The 14034-nt window shown below is 39.7% G+C and overlaps 1 protein-coding gene across 2 annotated transcripts in view; it reads right to left on the bottom strand.

The window, feature by feature from the left end:
* The window catches only part of TRIM33 (tripartite motif containing 33), a 129758-nt gene that overhangs the window by 60024 nt on the left and 55700 nt on the right, over positions 1-14034 (bottom strand). For both annotated transcript variants that reach the window (XM_030327556.1, XM_030327555.1), the window contains exons 2-4: positions 8674-8792; positions 8164-8308; positions 7864-7996 (exon numbers count right to left, since the gene is read on the bottom strand). In XM_030327556.1, the coding sequence (XP_030183416.1) occupies positions 7864-7996; positions 8164-8308; positions 8674-8792 (397 nt within the window). The remainder of the gene's footprint in view (positions 1-7863; positions 7997-8163; positions 8309-8673; positions 8793-14034) is intronic.

The following is a 14034-nucleotide window of genomic DNA, read 5'->3' on the forward strand; positions in this document are numbered from 1 at the left end:
AGAGATATAACCTTATTTTTGTAAAATCTTAATGCTGTTTAATTCTAAGTGAATATGTTTTTAAAATTTCTACTAAGCAGATGATTTTCTAAGAAAATATAAATTATCACAATCGCATGCATAACTGACTCAAGAAGAGGTGGGTAACCAAGTGACTTGATCATATTTTAAAAACCTACTGAGCATACAGGAAAGTGAGCCCCTTGAAGAACTAGTCCTAAAAGGCCTTATGTCCAGGCAGGGAAAAGGAGTGAGAAAGATGAAACAAAAAGTGTTGGTGAAGAAAACACACCAAAAGTGAACTGGTTTTAAGGTTAAATATTTCTGACAGATAAGGAAGATGCGTTCCAATTTAAGAAATAGCATTTGTAAAGGCAGATTTAGTTTAAAACAGGGGATACGCTAGTCTAAGAGCACAAATGGGAATTAACAAACTGTAAAAATGAGTTCACCCTTATCAAAAAGGGGTCTGGCTTTTGTTTCAACTACCAGGAGTACTGAAATGTACTACCTGATAAAACTTTACCTGGTGCCTTAGGCTATACGCTAAAGATATGATTTACAGGGGGCTTCAGGTCACATGGTGTCAGCTCAACCTCAGGAGGGGCTAGAGACAGGTCAGTCACATTGACAGTGAACCATATTCTACATGACAGAGCTCCAATAAAAATTCTAGGCACCCAGGGTCAGATAAGCCTCCTTATTGGGCAATATTCCATGCATACTGTCATACATCATTGCTGAGAAGAGTTAGTTATGTCCAAGATTCCACTCGGAGAAAACTGGAAGCTCCACATTTGGAACACTCCTAGACTCTGACTCTGCACCATACATCTTTCCCTTGAATGATTTTAATCTGTATCCTTTCATTACAATAAATGTAACCATCAGTATAACAACTTTCAGTGAGTTCTAGCAAATTATCTAACAATTCCAGTAAATTACTGAATTTGATGGTAGACTCAGGAAATCCTGAACTTGCAATGGGTGTCAGAAGGGTGGCTGGGGGGGTCCTCAAATTCTGCATTTGATGTCAAAAGTGAGGGAGCACTTATGGATTGTTCTCTAACTTCACAGTTGGTATCAGAAATGGGATTCACTAAAATGATCCTGACTCACTGAAACATGTGGTTTGGGAAAAGGAAGGATGAGAGGACAGGGGTTTATGAGCCTTTGATTCCTAGATGACTACCTAGTAACTCATGGTATGGAATTGCAGCTGAAGTTACTAGAGGTAAGTTACCGATGGAATTTAGAAAGGCAGACCCAACTCCCTAGGAGTTGACTCACTGGATAAATAAGAAAATGCAAACTAATAAGCAAGCTAATTATACAATCCCTTGGTTACTGATTTTGTAGTAACTAAAATGAAAGTGTATTAGGACAGATCCTGATACTGGGCAAAGCTTAGGTTTCAGTCAAGTCTGAACTATGGTCACTAGTAGCCTCAGGGCCACTTCAAAGGGAAAAAGTATGCTGGGAAAACAGAGACAGAATATGACTTCTGATCAAAGAATGTAGTCCAGGGGCGCCTGGGTGGCTCAGTCAGTTAAGCAACTGACTTCGGCTCAGGTCATGATCTCACGGTTTGTGGGTTCGAGCCCCACATCGGGCTCTGTGCTGACAGCTCAGAGCCTGGAGCCTGCTTCAGATTCTGTGTCTCCCTCTCTCTCAGCCCCTCCCCCACTTGTGCTCTGTCTCTCTCTCTCTCTCAAAAATAAATAAAATGTAAAAAAAAAAATTAAAAAAAAAAAAAAGACTGTAGTCCAGGTTGAGAAAAAGAGAAAACCAAGAAACTAATGAAACTAGAGATTATAATACAAAGGAATGCCTCATTTTGTAGACTGATGCTTCCTGAAGCTACTAAAATATTGTGAGAGTGATCACCTAGAGGAAGCATCATTGGTTTTGAATGGTGCAGAATAGAAGAGCAACGTCTGAATTGATGCAGGACCGGCAACTCCCTACCACAATCACAGTGAACAACCACAGATGGCTATACATAATTCAGACACACAGGAGGTCATTCCCAAGGACATGGCTAGCCCAGTGGACTAGATAAATGACCCCATAATGTTTGCTGACCCTGAAATGGAGGACTGTCCTTCTACTATAAATGTCAAGTGGAATTCCCCAGAAGAAGTGGCCGATATGCTGCTTATGGAAGCCATGCTGGGTTGGCATTATGAAACCAGGATATTCACCTATTGGGCATGCCTCTCACTGAGGTCATAGTAAATACTGTGATTAAGGGGGACTCTTACATGGGCACCCTGTGTAACTTTACTGCTGCAAAATCTAGCAATGATCTGAAAAGCCTTAATGGATTTATGGTCTCAGATTCCCATTATGCATCTTACAGATGGTAAGAAAATTAGAGATTCATTAAAAAAAAAAAAAAAAAAAAAACAGAGAAAGACAAAGGGGAGAGTCAAGGGATTTAACACAGTAGGATGGAAATCTTCAGATGGCTATTTAAAAATGGGATGAATAAAGCAGACATTGATAGAGCTGAAACAAAGATCTTAATTTAGCATGACTAGAGGTTGGATAGACCAATGAGAGCTGTTGCTCCTCAATATTAAAAAGCCCTACAAAACTCTGCTGTATTTACCCCAGTTTTGAGAAAATTTAAAAGCCAGAGGACAAAGAGGACAATGAAAACCCTGACCTGGAATTGCCAAGGGCAAGCAAATGTCCTATTAACTAATCAAATTGAAGACCTAAGGAGAGGCCAGGCTCTTCTGGCTCAGCCCCTAACTAGAGAACCACAACAATTTGCACTTGTGTGGACAGAGGCAGGGGATGGATAAGAGACATTTCTGGGACTCCTTAATATGAGAGCCCAATGTGCTCTAGTTCTAAAACCTGTCAAAGTTCTAATGGGGACCTACAGTTAGACTGGGTCGAGTGGCAATAGTTAACAGAATTAAGGTAAAAAAAAACTGGATGAAAATTGGAATATCTGAACAGACTGTGAAGTGGTTACATCTCCTTTACATGAATATATTATTGGGATGGATAATGTGTCTGACTGGTATTATAAAAGAGAAGGCATATAAATTTATCACCTTAAGACCAGGCTTGACTAGGCATGCTAAAATGGGAACCACTGAAACTGTCTGAGGCCACAGAAATTTGAGACAGTATATGATACCTGGTGGACAAAGAGATTACCACTCTAATGACAAATTATAAGCTAGAACGCTGGTACCAATGAATTCCCTGAACAACAATGTGTAGGTAGCCTGTGACAAAAGTGGATGGCTCATCAAGACTAACAGCAGACTATTAAAGCTTGAATAAGGTAGTGCCCCCATAACATCAGCAGTCCCTGGTATGACTTAAATACTAGAAAAAGAAACATATAGCAGACTGTAAGAGAGTGCTACTCAGTGACTGATCCTGCAAATGTTTTTTTCTCTGCTTTAATCTAAAAAAAAAAAAAAAAAAAGGCGCCAAGAGCAATTTTCCTTCACATGAAAGCACCCCGATTTACATTTACTATATTGCCACAAGGTGATTTCAATTCACCAGCTTACTGGTATGATGGAGTTAGAAGGGATACACTATCTTGATGATACCATGACAATATAACAAACTAAAGATAAAGGTAGGGCTGACCTAATGCAATAAGGACACACATGACCAAAAGAAGCTGTTGATAAATCCAACAGGTCCAAGGACCTGCCCAAACTGGTGAAATTCTTAAGAATAACCTAAGCAGGTGCCACCATTTACATTCCATAGAAGAAGAAAAGTAGTTTTTGCCACCTAGCCCTAGAACTAAACAAGAAACCTAACATTTGGTTGCCCTATTTGAATTCTGAAGGACACATATTCCACACCCTGTAATGGTTAGTAGCACCAGTAAATACAACTAACCAGAAACGGCTGTATTTGAATGGGATCCTGAACAAAGGCAGGCCATGTCTGAACTACAAAAAACAGTCTCTCTCCCAATGTTCTTGGGTCCCTATGATCCAGTTAGACATGATTTGGGGACTGTCAGCAACACATACTTATGTAGACTAGAGCTTATGGCAAAGGCCTGGGAGTGCCACTCAGCAGCAACCATTGGGATTTTGGACCAGAAAATTTCTGGATACCATGGTAAAATGTATGCCATTTGATAGAAAATTACTAGCTTACTGTTGGACATTAACAGAGACTGACTCTATGATTGAAGGACATAAAATAACCCTGCAGCCTGAACTACCCATAATGTCTTGGGTGACAGAAGAACACTCCAGTTAAGGAAGGCAGTGCCCAGAAGAGTTTTGTATAAAATAGAAATGGTTTGTACAGAAACATGCAACCAGCAGGATGCAAAGAGGTATTTACTGATTATGAGCAAGCCTCTTTTCCCCTAAGTATGACTTTGAAACCATGCAAGGAGTTGCTAAATCCCAGAATCACATGGGTGGTGCCCTATAACAGCTCTCTAATAACCAAAAAAGAGCTGCTCAGTTGTCAACTACACTTCAAAACTAAATAATAAATTTAAATTTAAAAGAGAGGGAGAGAGCATGCAAACTGTTTGGTTTCTGGATAGCAGTTCCAAGGTAAGCAGACAGCATCTTGTTTAGAAGGCTATCACTCTAGGGGCATCTGGGTGGCTCGGTCAGTTGGGCTTCCGACTTCAGTTCAGGTCATGATCTCGCGGTTTGTGAGTTCGAGCCCCGCATCAGGCTCTGTGCTGACAGCTCGGAGCCTGGAGCCTGCTTCAGATTCTGTGTCTCCCTCTCTCTCTGCCCCTCCCCTGCTCATGCTCTGTCTCTCTCTGTCTCAAAAATAAATAAAACATTTAAAAGAAATTTTTTTTTAAAAAGAAGGCTACAACTCTAATTGAAGATGGTAATGACAAATCCTATCAATGAGCTGAACTGCACGCTCTTTTCCCTTTAGAGTTCTTACTGCAATCTGCAGTTGATGTCAAAAGTAAAGGTAGTCTTGCGGGCTACCTAACTTTGTACAGGCAGGTCTCCTAACTTTGTACAGATGATGAAAAGACTCTAGAATGACTCAATACTGTAAGCTATATTGAACACTTGAAACTTTAGTTATGGGGGGCCACTAAAGGGTGTTTTTAAAAAGGGGGTGAGAGTGCTATAAGAGAGTAGAGAGTGCCTGGGCGTGTGGGGGGGGGGGGGGGGGGGGGGGGCCTGGGTGACTCAGTCAGTTGAGCATCCGACTTCAGCTCAGGTCATGATCTCACAGTTCATGGCTGACAGCTCGGGGCCTAAAGCCTGCCTCGGATTCTGTCTCTGTCTCTCTCTCTCTCTCTCTCTCTCTGTCTCTGTCTCTCTCTCTCTCTCTCTCTCTCTCTGCTTTCCCCACTCATGCTGTGCCTCTATCTCCTTCAAAAATAAATAAACATCAAACATTTAAAAAAAAAGGGGGGGGGGTGAATGGCTCAGTTGGTAATGACTCTTGATCTTGGGGTTGTGAGTTCGAGCCCCACGTTGGGTATAGAGATTACATAAAAATAAAATCTTTTAAAAAAAATTAAAAAATAAAATGGGTTGAAGGGTAGGGAGGGACTCTATTTTAGCAAAATAATCCTGGCAGCAATGTGGACACAGTGAATGTGACAAGGTAAAACTCAGAGCTGAGAGACCAACTCTACGTGTGTTGCCAGTAACAGGAACCTAGGGTCTTAAGTCCAATGACAAGAGTTCTGTAATAGCCTATCCTGGAAAACATACAGAGTGTGAACTAAAGAAAAGGGAGCAAACATTCAAGAGATAATTAGCACTTGAAAATAAGTGGCAAAGGAAAATGATGAGGGAAAAAGAAGGACCAGCCAGGGTTAAACTCTGAAGAAGAGACCATTGAAGCTATTCTTTCTTGTGAAAATGGATGCCATCTTCCTTCTCTTTTTTCTTCTCACCAACAATTTGAAAAGCCCTAAGTAACCCAAGAGCTCAAAGATCTGACTGCAGCTGTGAGAATGGTAATCTAATGTCTTACTGAGATTATTACAAAACAAACAATAGTAAAATTTGGCCCTGAGGTGAAGGCATCCACAAGATTAGCCACTCCAAGTGAAGCATTACCCAACCTACAGGTAAGATGAAATTTGGGGACAAATTAAGGATATAAAGATTTAAAGAAGCAATTCTACACAAATGTCCTGTATAACAATGAATGATGCCTTAAAAAAGAACAAAGATCATTATTTTTTACCTGTGGTCAAGTGTGAGAGATTCCATATACTGTGACTATATTCTATATACCATATGGAAGAAAATGAGCATATGGACTGAAAACAGATCCAACTGCCTGTGTTCAAACCCAGGCTCTATCCCCTATGGCGACACCCTGTACAGATTACTGAAGCTTTCTGTAAGCAGGCTCCCTCACCTTTAAAACAGTTGCCATGCCAGTACCAACACTTCATGGGTAGTTGGTATGGGTACACAAACAAACATGCAGCATTTTGAAAAGTGCCTCACACAAACTACAGATGCAGTAATTGTTAGCTATTAAGATTAATATATTCCCTCTGTAAGAGGATTCTAATGAATTCCAATGAACCCAAGGAATTAAAAGCACTAAGATATCCTACAGTTAAGAAACACATTTCAATGTGGTTAATCCAACTTAAGCTACCCTTTTTTGGCAGGAGATTCATAAAACCTATTTCTATCAAATTAGCAGAAGTGTTATAAGAAGAACACTTTAGAAAAGGCTGGACTAGGGCACCTGGGTAGCTCAGTTGGTTAAATGTCTGACTTTAGCTCAGGTCATGATCTCATGGTCTGTGAGTTAGAGCCCCACATTGGGCTTGCGCTGACAGTGTAGGGTCTGCTTGGGTTTCTCTCTCTCCCTCTCTCTCTGTTCCTCCTCAACTCATACTCTCATACTCTCTCTCTCTCTCTCTCTCTCTCTCTCTCAAAATCAGTAAAGTTAAAAAAAAAGGGGGGGGGGAAGGAAAGAAAGAAAGAAAATGCTGGACTATGGTAATCAAGACCATCTTTTTTTTTTTTTTTTTTTTTAATTTTTTTTTTCAACGTTTATTTATTTTTGGGACAGAGAGAGAGAGAGCATGAACGGGGGAGGGGCAGAGAGAGAGGGAGACACAGAATCTGAAGCAGGCTCCAGGCTCCGAGCTGTCAGCACAGAGCCTGATGCGGGGCTCGAACTCACAAACCGCGAGATCATGACCTGAACTGAAGTCGGACGCTTAGCCGACTGCGCCACCCAGGCGCCCCAAGACCATCTTTTAAATGATAATACAATTTAATAGAAACTGGGAAATTTGCTGGAGGACTGTTATACTCCTGGCTAGAATTTCAGTACATTTCTAGAATAGTTCAAATCTAATAGACTGGTTGTAAGTGAATACTATTGAATTCTGAGGGTATAACAGGGTTGAAATAGAAAATTATGTATTAAAGAATTAGTAACTATGCTTACTTAGATACTTAAGCAATTTGCAGAAAACTAAGGGATTTATATCTAACATGAAATCAGTATAATTATCCTTTGATGTTAAAATGTGTATCAGCTGGCCATACCCACAGGAAGATTACCTTTTAAGATTACAGCCCAGAGCCTAAAAACCACAGTCTACTTGAAGAAAGCTGATCTGAACCAGAGGCAAAGCAAATAAAAGAAATAATGCAATTCCTTTCTTGCAAACCCAAATGTCATGATACATTTTTAACAGATATTCATAAGGTAATTAGATATGAATGTGGAAACCATTAAATAATTAATCAAACACATATCTGCTTTAAGAAATTGTGTGAAATTGAGAATACAATGCTGACAAAATTATAAAATAAATATTTAAGAGTAATAATTTCATAAAACATTTTTATAGTATTTCTTGTTAAACAATGATGACTTCTGTACCTATGTTCTTTGTGTTCCAATAGCTGACAGTCTCTACATGTCAATCTATCACATGTTTCACAGAAAAGTTTCAACTGTTCTTGTTTATGTACAGGGCAGAAAACAGGGCGCTGACCAGATGCTCCAACAGACTCTGTAGTAAAATAAAACATATATTTTTAAACTAAACAAAAATTGTATCTCACGTTCTAAATTCTTATTAATATTTATGTCCAAAGCATATAAAGAATAAGTAGAAATGCTGAGGTAAAAGAGGAAGATTAATGGTAGATCAATCATTAAAACTGCTTCTATTCTTACCTGAGACATCTTCTTTCTTCCTGATCAAGTGATCTTTAGTGAATTTTACTCTCTGATGTGCTTCAATACATGTCTTACACAGCCACTCTCCACATTCTACACAAAAGCCAACTGCACTTGCATTGTCTTCACAACTAGTACATACCTAAAAGTGGAAATAAATACTAATCTACATCAAATTTACAAGATATAAATCCACAAAATAAAAACTGTGACTTGCTCTCAAATACACTAAATATTTTGTTATCCATTTATCTCCAATAAAATCCTTTTCCTTCCATATCAAACATTCACATGAGTAAATTTAAGTCTCAGAACACAAAAAAATATATATATAAGTAAAGACTTTTCATCTCATTTAATTAGGTAGAAGGGTACAGAACAGAATAAGGATCATTTATTTAACTATAGCTGAAGTACCCTAAATCACATAACTATCCGAACATATGTTTCTCACAATTTACATTTCAGTATCAAGGTAAGAATATAAAGAAATATTAAGAAGCATACCTGTTCTGATTTCTCATCAGAACTGCTAGGAGCTTCAGATGTATCTTTCACAAAATAATTATCCACAAGGTCTATCTGTCTGCATTCTTGGCGGCATACTGGGCACCGTATTACACCAACTACGACACAAGACAACAACATTAGAAAATATTCTTCAGGAAAAAATAAAGAAATTGTGCATGATGCCCATATGAAAAGCATTCACGTATGTCACAGACAAGACCAAAGAAATGAATATTAAGAGCTGAGTAAAATAATCTACTGAGTTATTCCATTGGGGGAAAATGACATACTATTTAGCATGAGAAAACAAACATTAATATACAAAAAAAAAAAATCTAAAGTGCTTTATTATAATATGTGTTGGCCGAATAATGGCTCCCAAAGATATCCAGATCTTAATCCTTGGAATGTGTCCTATCACTTTATACAGCAAAGGTGACTTTGTAGATATGATTAAATTAAGACTCTTGAGATGGGAATATGCTGTCCCAGAGTATTTGATGGACTCTAAATGTGATCTTATAAAAAGGAGACAGGGGCACCTGGGTGGCTCAGTCAGTTGAATGTCTGACTTCGGCTCAGGTCATGATCTCACAGTTCATGAGTTCGAATCTTGCATCAGGCTCTGTGCTAACAGCTCAGAGTCTGGAACCTGCTATGGATTTTGTGTCTCCCTCTCTCTCTCCCTTTTTTTTTCCCTTCTCCTTGCGCGCGCTCTTCTCTCTCTCTCTCTCTCTCTCTCTCTCTCTCACACACACACACACACACACACACACACACACAAATGAATAAACGTTAAAAAAAATAATAAGATTAGAGTACAGACAAGTGGAAGGTAGCTAGTAATAGAAGCAGAGAACGGAGTAACGTGCTTTAGGGATGAAGCAATAAGTCAAGAAATACAAGTGGCCACTGTAAGTGGAAAAAGGCAAAGAAATGAATTTTCTCCTCCTCAGAGACTCTGCAAGGAACCAGACCTGATGATACTTTGACTCCAGCAGATATTTTGACTGTAGCCCAGTAAAACTGATTTTAAACTTTAGCCTCCAAAATAGTAAGAAATTAAAACGTGTGTTATTTTAAGTCACCAAGTTTATGGCAATTTTGTTACAGCAGCAACAGAAATACACGATCCATCATCTTATAAATTCTGCTTGGTTCAGAACTACTTGAATTCATTCACTTTCATGTGGGAAGAAAGATCACATGTGCCTGTGCCAGTGTTCCAGCATCTATCAGAAAAAAATAAACCTGCTCGGTTAACACATGGAAATTAAAGTTAAAAACTAAAAAATAGCAACACAGTCAACACAACAAACTAATTATGTGTCAGCCATAAAACTGAGGATACAGCATCAACAACACAATCCTCACTTTCAAGAAAGGGTGCAAGACTAGTATGTAATTTTTATAGCTTATAGCACACACAACTATAGGAAGCACCACACACAGACTAGGATGTAAACAAGAGTCCCCAAGAGTTGGGAGGACACAAATTACAGAACCTTATATTGTAGTTCTAATGGAAAACAGAAACAAATATAGTGTCATTCTAAAAGTAGGAGTATCAGTCTCCCAGTAGACATATACACTGTTTAAACAAATTCAAAGTTATAGATTTGAAACCAAAACATAGTTCTCGTAACACACAGTGCATACAAAGGTCCTGCTCAGAGGAAATACATAAAAACAATTTTTCAAATCCAAGAAAGAAACAGCATGGTGAAAAGAAAGGGGGAGAAAGGATATACATATTTCCACATTTAAGACAGCATAAATTACAAACCTTTCAAGAAACAGAGTATATAACAAACAGAGTATATAAGTTATCTTGTACTACAGTACAAGTAACTGTAGGGGCAAAAATATGTGAGCAACTAACTTACAATAAATTAAGTTTTCACTTTAGAGGTTACACTTATACATGGTCTTGAAAAATTCATTCTGTTACTAGTGTGCAGGACAGTTTACTTTGCTGACCCTGGTTCCTCGAATCCTATACATTCCTAAGGAAAGCCTATCTCTAATACTGGCCCTCAAATGGCTCCTGTGAGATGACCTCTAACTCTTGGAATATTGTGCCTGATAAGACTGTTTTTGTATGCCTGAGGCCATATTCAGTATGACCTCAGAGGGTGACAAGAGTCTCAGTAGGTAATGTGGGTTCCATGGAGGATCCACCCCTTTGTGACAATGCCCCAATAAAAACTCTAGACATGGGGGCTCAGGTAAGCTTTCCAGATTGGCAATATTCCTGCATATTGTCACACACAGTTACTCTAAAACTAAGCTTCTCCCACACAACTCCACTGAAAGGAGAGATGTGTAAGCCTGTACCTATTTTCTCCTGAACTTCACACCATGCACCTTTACTAAATTTAATTTCCTCTTTCCTTGTAATAAAATGCAACCATGAAAATAACAGTTTTTCTGAATCCTGTGAGTCCTTCCAGTAAACCGTGAGGTCTGAGGGTGACCTCAAACTCAACTAGGAAAGGAAGAAACAGTATGCAAACTAAGAACAGCAAGAGCAAAGTTCACAAATGGCGGTGGTGGGGGAGACTTTAAAAGAAAAATGTCCACATATACATATAGTTGAAGGATACAAATGATGAAGAGACATTCTGTTCTGAGCAAGAAAAACTCATTATTTTTTTTTTAATTTTTTTTTTCAACGTTTATTTATTTTTGGGACAGAGAGAGACAGAGCATGAACAGGCGAGGGGCAGAGAGAGAGGGAGACACAGAATCGGAAACAGGCTCCAGGCTCTGAGCCATCAGCCCAGAGCCTGACGCGGGGCTCGAACTCACGGACCGCGAGATCGTGACCTGGCTGAAGTCAGACGCTTAACCGACTGCGCCACCCAGGCGCCCCAAGAAAAACTCATTATTAAAGTATCTCTTATACCTGTGTATATGAATACTTTGTCCGAAGTCTGTTTTTTTGAACTCACTAAAATAATTATCAGATTCTTAAAAGTTTTACTTTAATCTGGCAAGCTAACATCACAGTTTATGACAACAAAAATTCATCTATTTCTCTTCCCAAGCCTCCATTAAAATAATATGAAAGAATGTGGAAGATAAAAACAATATACAGGGGCATTTGGGTGGCTCAGTCAGTTAAGCATCTGACTCTTGATTTTTGGCTTAAGTCATGAACCCAGGGTTGTGGGATAGGGCCCCGCTTTGGGCTGCATGCTGACTGTGGAGTCTGCTGAAGATTCTCTCTCTCCCTCCCTCCCTCTGCCCCTCTCCCCCACTCATTCTCTCTCTCCCTAAAATAAAAAATATAGGGGCGCCTGGGTGGCTCAGTAGGTTAAGTGTCCAACTTCAGCTCATGATCTCCACAGTTCGTGGGTTCAAGCCCCAGATCAGGGTCTGTGCTGACAGCTCAGAGTCTGGAGCTACTTCGGACTCTGTGTCCCTCTCTCTCTGCCCCTCCCCAGCTCATGCTCCGTCTTTCTCTCTCTCAAAAAATAAAAAGAAATAAACATTAAAAAAAAATTTTTTTTTAATTTTTTTTTTCAACGTTTTTATTTATTTTTGGGACAGAGAGAGACAGAGCATGAACGGGGGAGGGGCAGAGAGAGAGGGAGACACAGAATCGGAAGCAGGCTCCAGGCTCTGAGCCATCAGCCCAGAGCCCGACGCGGGGCTCGAACTCACGGACCGCGAGATCGTGACCTGGCTGAAGTCGGACGCTTAACCGACTGCGCCACCCAGGCGCCCCTAAAAAAAATTTTAATAAAAAAAATATATATATCCAAAAAGATTAAGGGGATAGAAGTAGCAAAGCACACAAATCAATACACATGCAATTTCAAGAAATGTAGAAGCCAAAGGATATGAACACTGCAGAGGAAACCCAACCGAGAGTACACAAGGAGTGGAGAGAGATAAATCTCAGAAAGACTCTTATTTGCCATAAAGATTTTCAGACAAGCTTGGAATTAAGAAATTTGAGGGGCGCCTGGGTGGCGCAGTCGGTTAAGCGTCCGACTTCAGCCAGGTCACGATCTTGCGGTCCGTGAGTTCGAGCCCCGCATCGGGCTCTGGGCTGATAGCTCGGAGCCTGGAGCCTGCGTCCGATTCTGTGTCTCCCTCTCTCTCTGCCCCTCCCCTGTTCATGCTCTGTCTCTCTCTGTCCCAAAAATAAATAAAAGTTGAAAAAAAAAAAATTAAAAAAAAAAAAAAAAAAAGAAATTTGAGGCATGAGGGGCGCCTGGGTGGCTCAGTCGGTTAAGTGGCCGACTTCGGCTCAGGTCACGATCTCGCGGTCCGTGAGTTCGAGCCCCGCATCGGGCTCTGTGCTGATGGCTCAGAGCCTGGAGCCTGTTTCAGATTCTGTGTCTCCCTCTCTCTCTGCCCCTCCCCCGTTCATGCTCTGTCTCTCTCTGTCTCAAAAATAAATAAACGTTAAAAAAAAAAATTTTTTTTTTAAATAAATTAAAAAAAAAGAAATTTGAGGCATGAAAGAAGTTCCAATGAGAGAGAAGGGAGTAAATTCAAGTCTGCAGACATCAGCAAACCCCATTCCTAGGCTGACTACTTACACCTGACCGATTACCCAGCAGCCAAGGTGTCTGTCTTACCACCAACACAAGAGTTGAAGGTTCTCCAGGAATCTTTCTGCTATCTGTTTTTTATTTATTCAATAAACTTAAAAAGTATATGAATGTTTACTTTGAACATGAGAGCCATTTTCCATTTGAGTTTATAAGTATGCCCTTGTAATTAGTATAGATCAGATGAGTGTGCTTGCTCCTAACTCAATCACTGAGTGCTAACTGTCATGCTGAGTTTAGGTCATTATACAAAACTAAAACCCAAAATCCAAAGCCAAAGTTGCTGACCACTTTTCTGCACAGTATCCCTAGAACTGATTTCATGACTCCAAAGTTCAAGTTCTGAGAGGCCCATTCAGGCCTATTAGATTATTTTTAAATGCCAATTTATTAAAATGTATAATTATGGGGAAGACAGAGGAGGATTACTTATCTCCACAGTATTAGGTGGAATTTAGTTTTAATAAGTTGATTGTTGTGGACTTCCATCCAAGATGGATGACTAGGCAGATATGGAAACACCACCTGAAATGGTTAAACACAGAAATAGCTAAAATATAACAAACTAAAACGTACTTTGAAAAATGTATGACTGAGTCCACAACCTAAAGGGCAAAACTTTGTAGTGCCAGAAACAAAAGGGAACTCAAAGCTCAAGTGGTCAGGCATCAACAGATGCAAGTGGGACACAGGGGTTACAAGTACCACTACTTTGAACAGGAAGTAAGACAATGATTAAGGGGTGAACCTGAACTCCTTCAAAAAAGCCATGGGGCAGGCTTTGAGTGCC

The sequence above is a fragment of the Lynx canadensis genome, chromosome C1 (genome assembly GCF_007474595.2).
Source record: "Lynx canadensis isolate LIC74 chromosome C1, mLynCan4.pri.v2, whole genome shotgun sequence".
Classification (NCBI taxonomy): Eukaryota; Metazoa; Chordata; class Mammalia; order Carnivora; family Felidae; genus Lynx; species Lynx canadensis.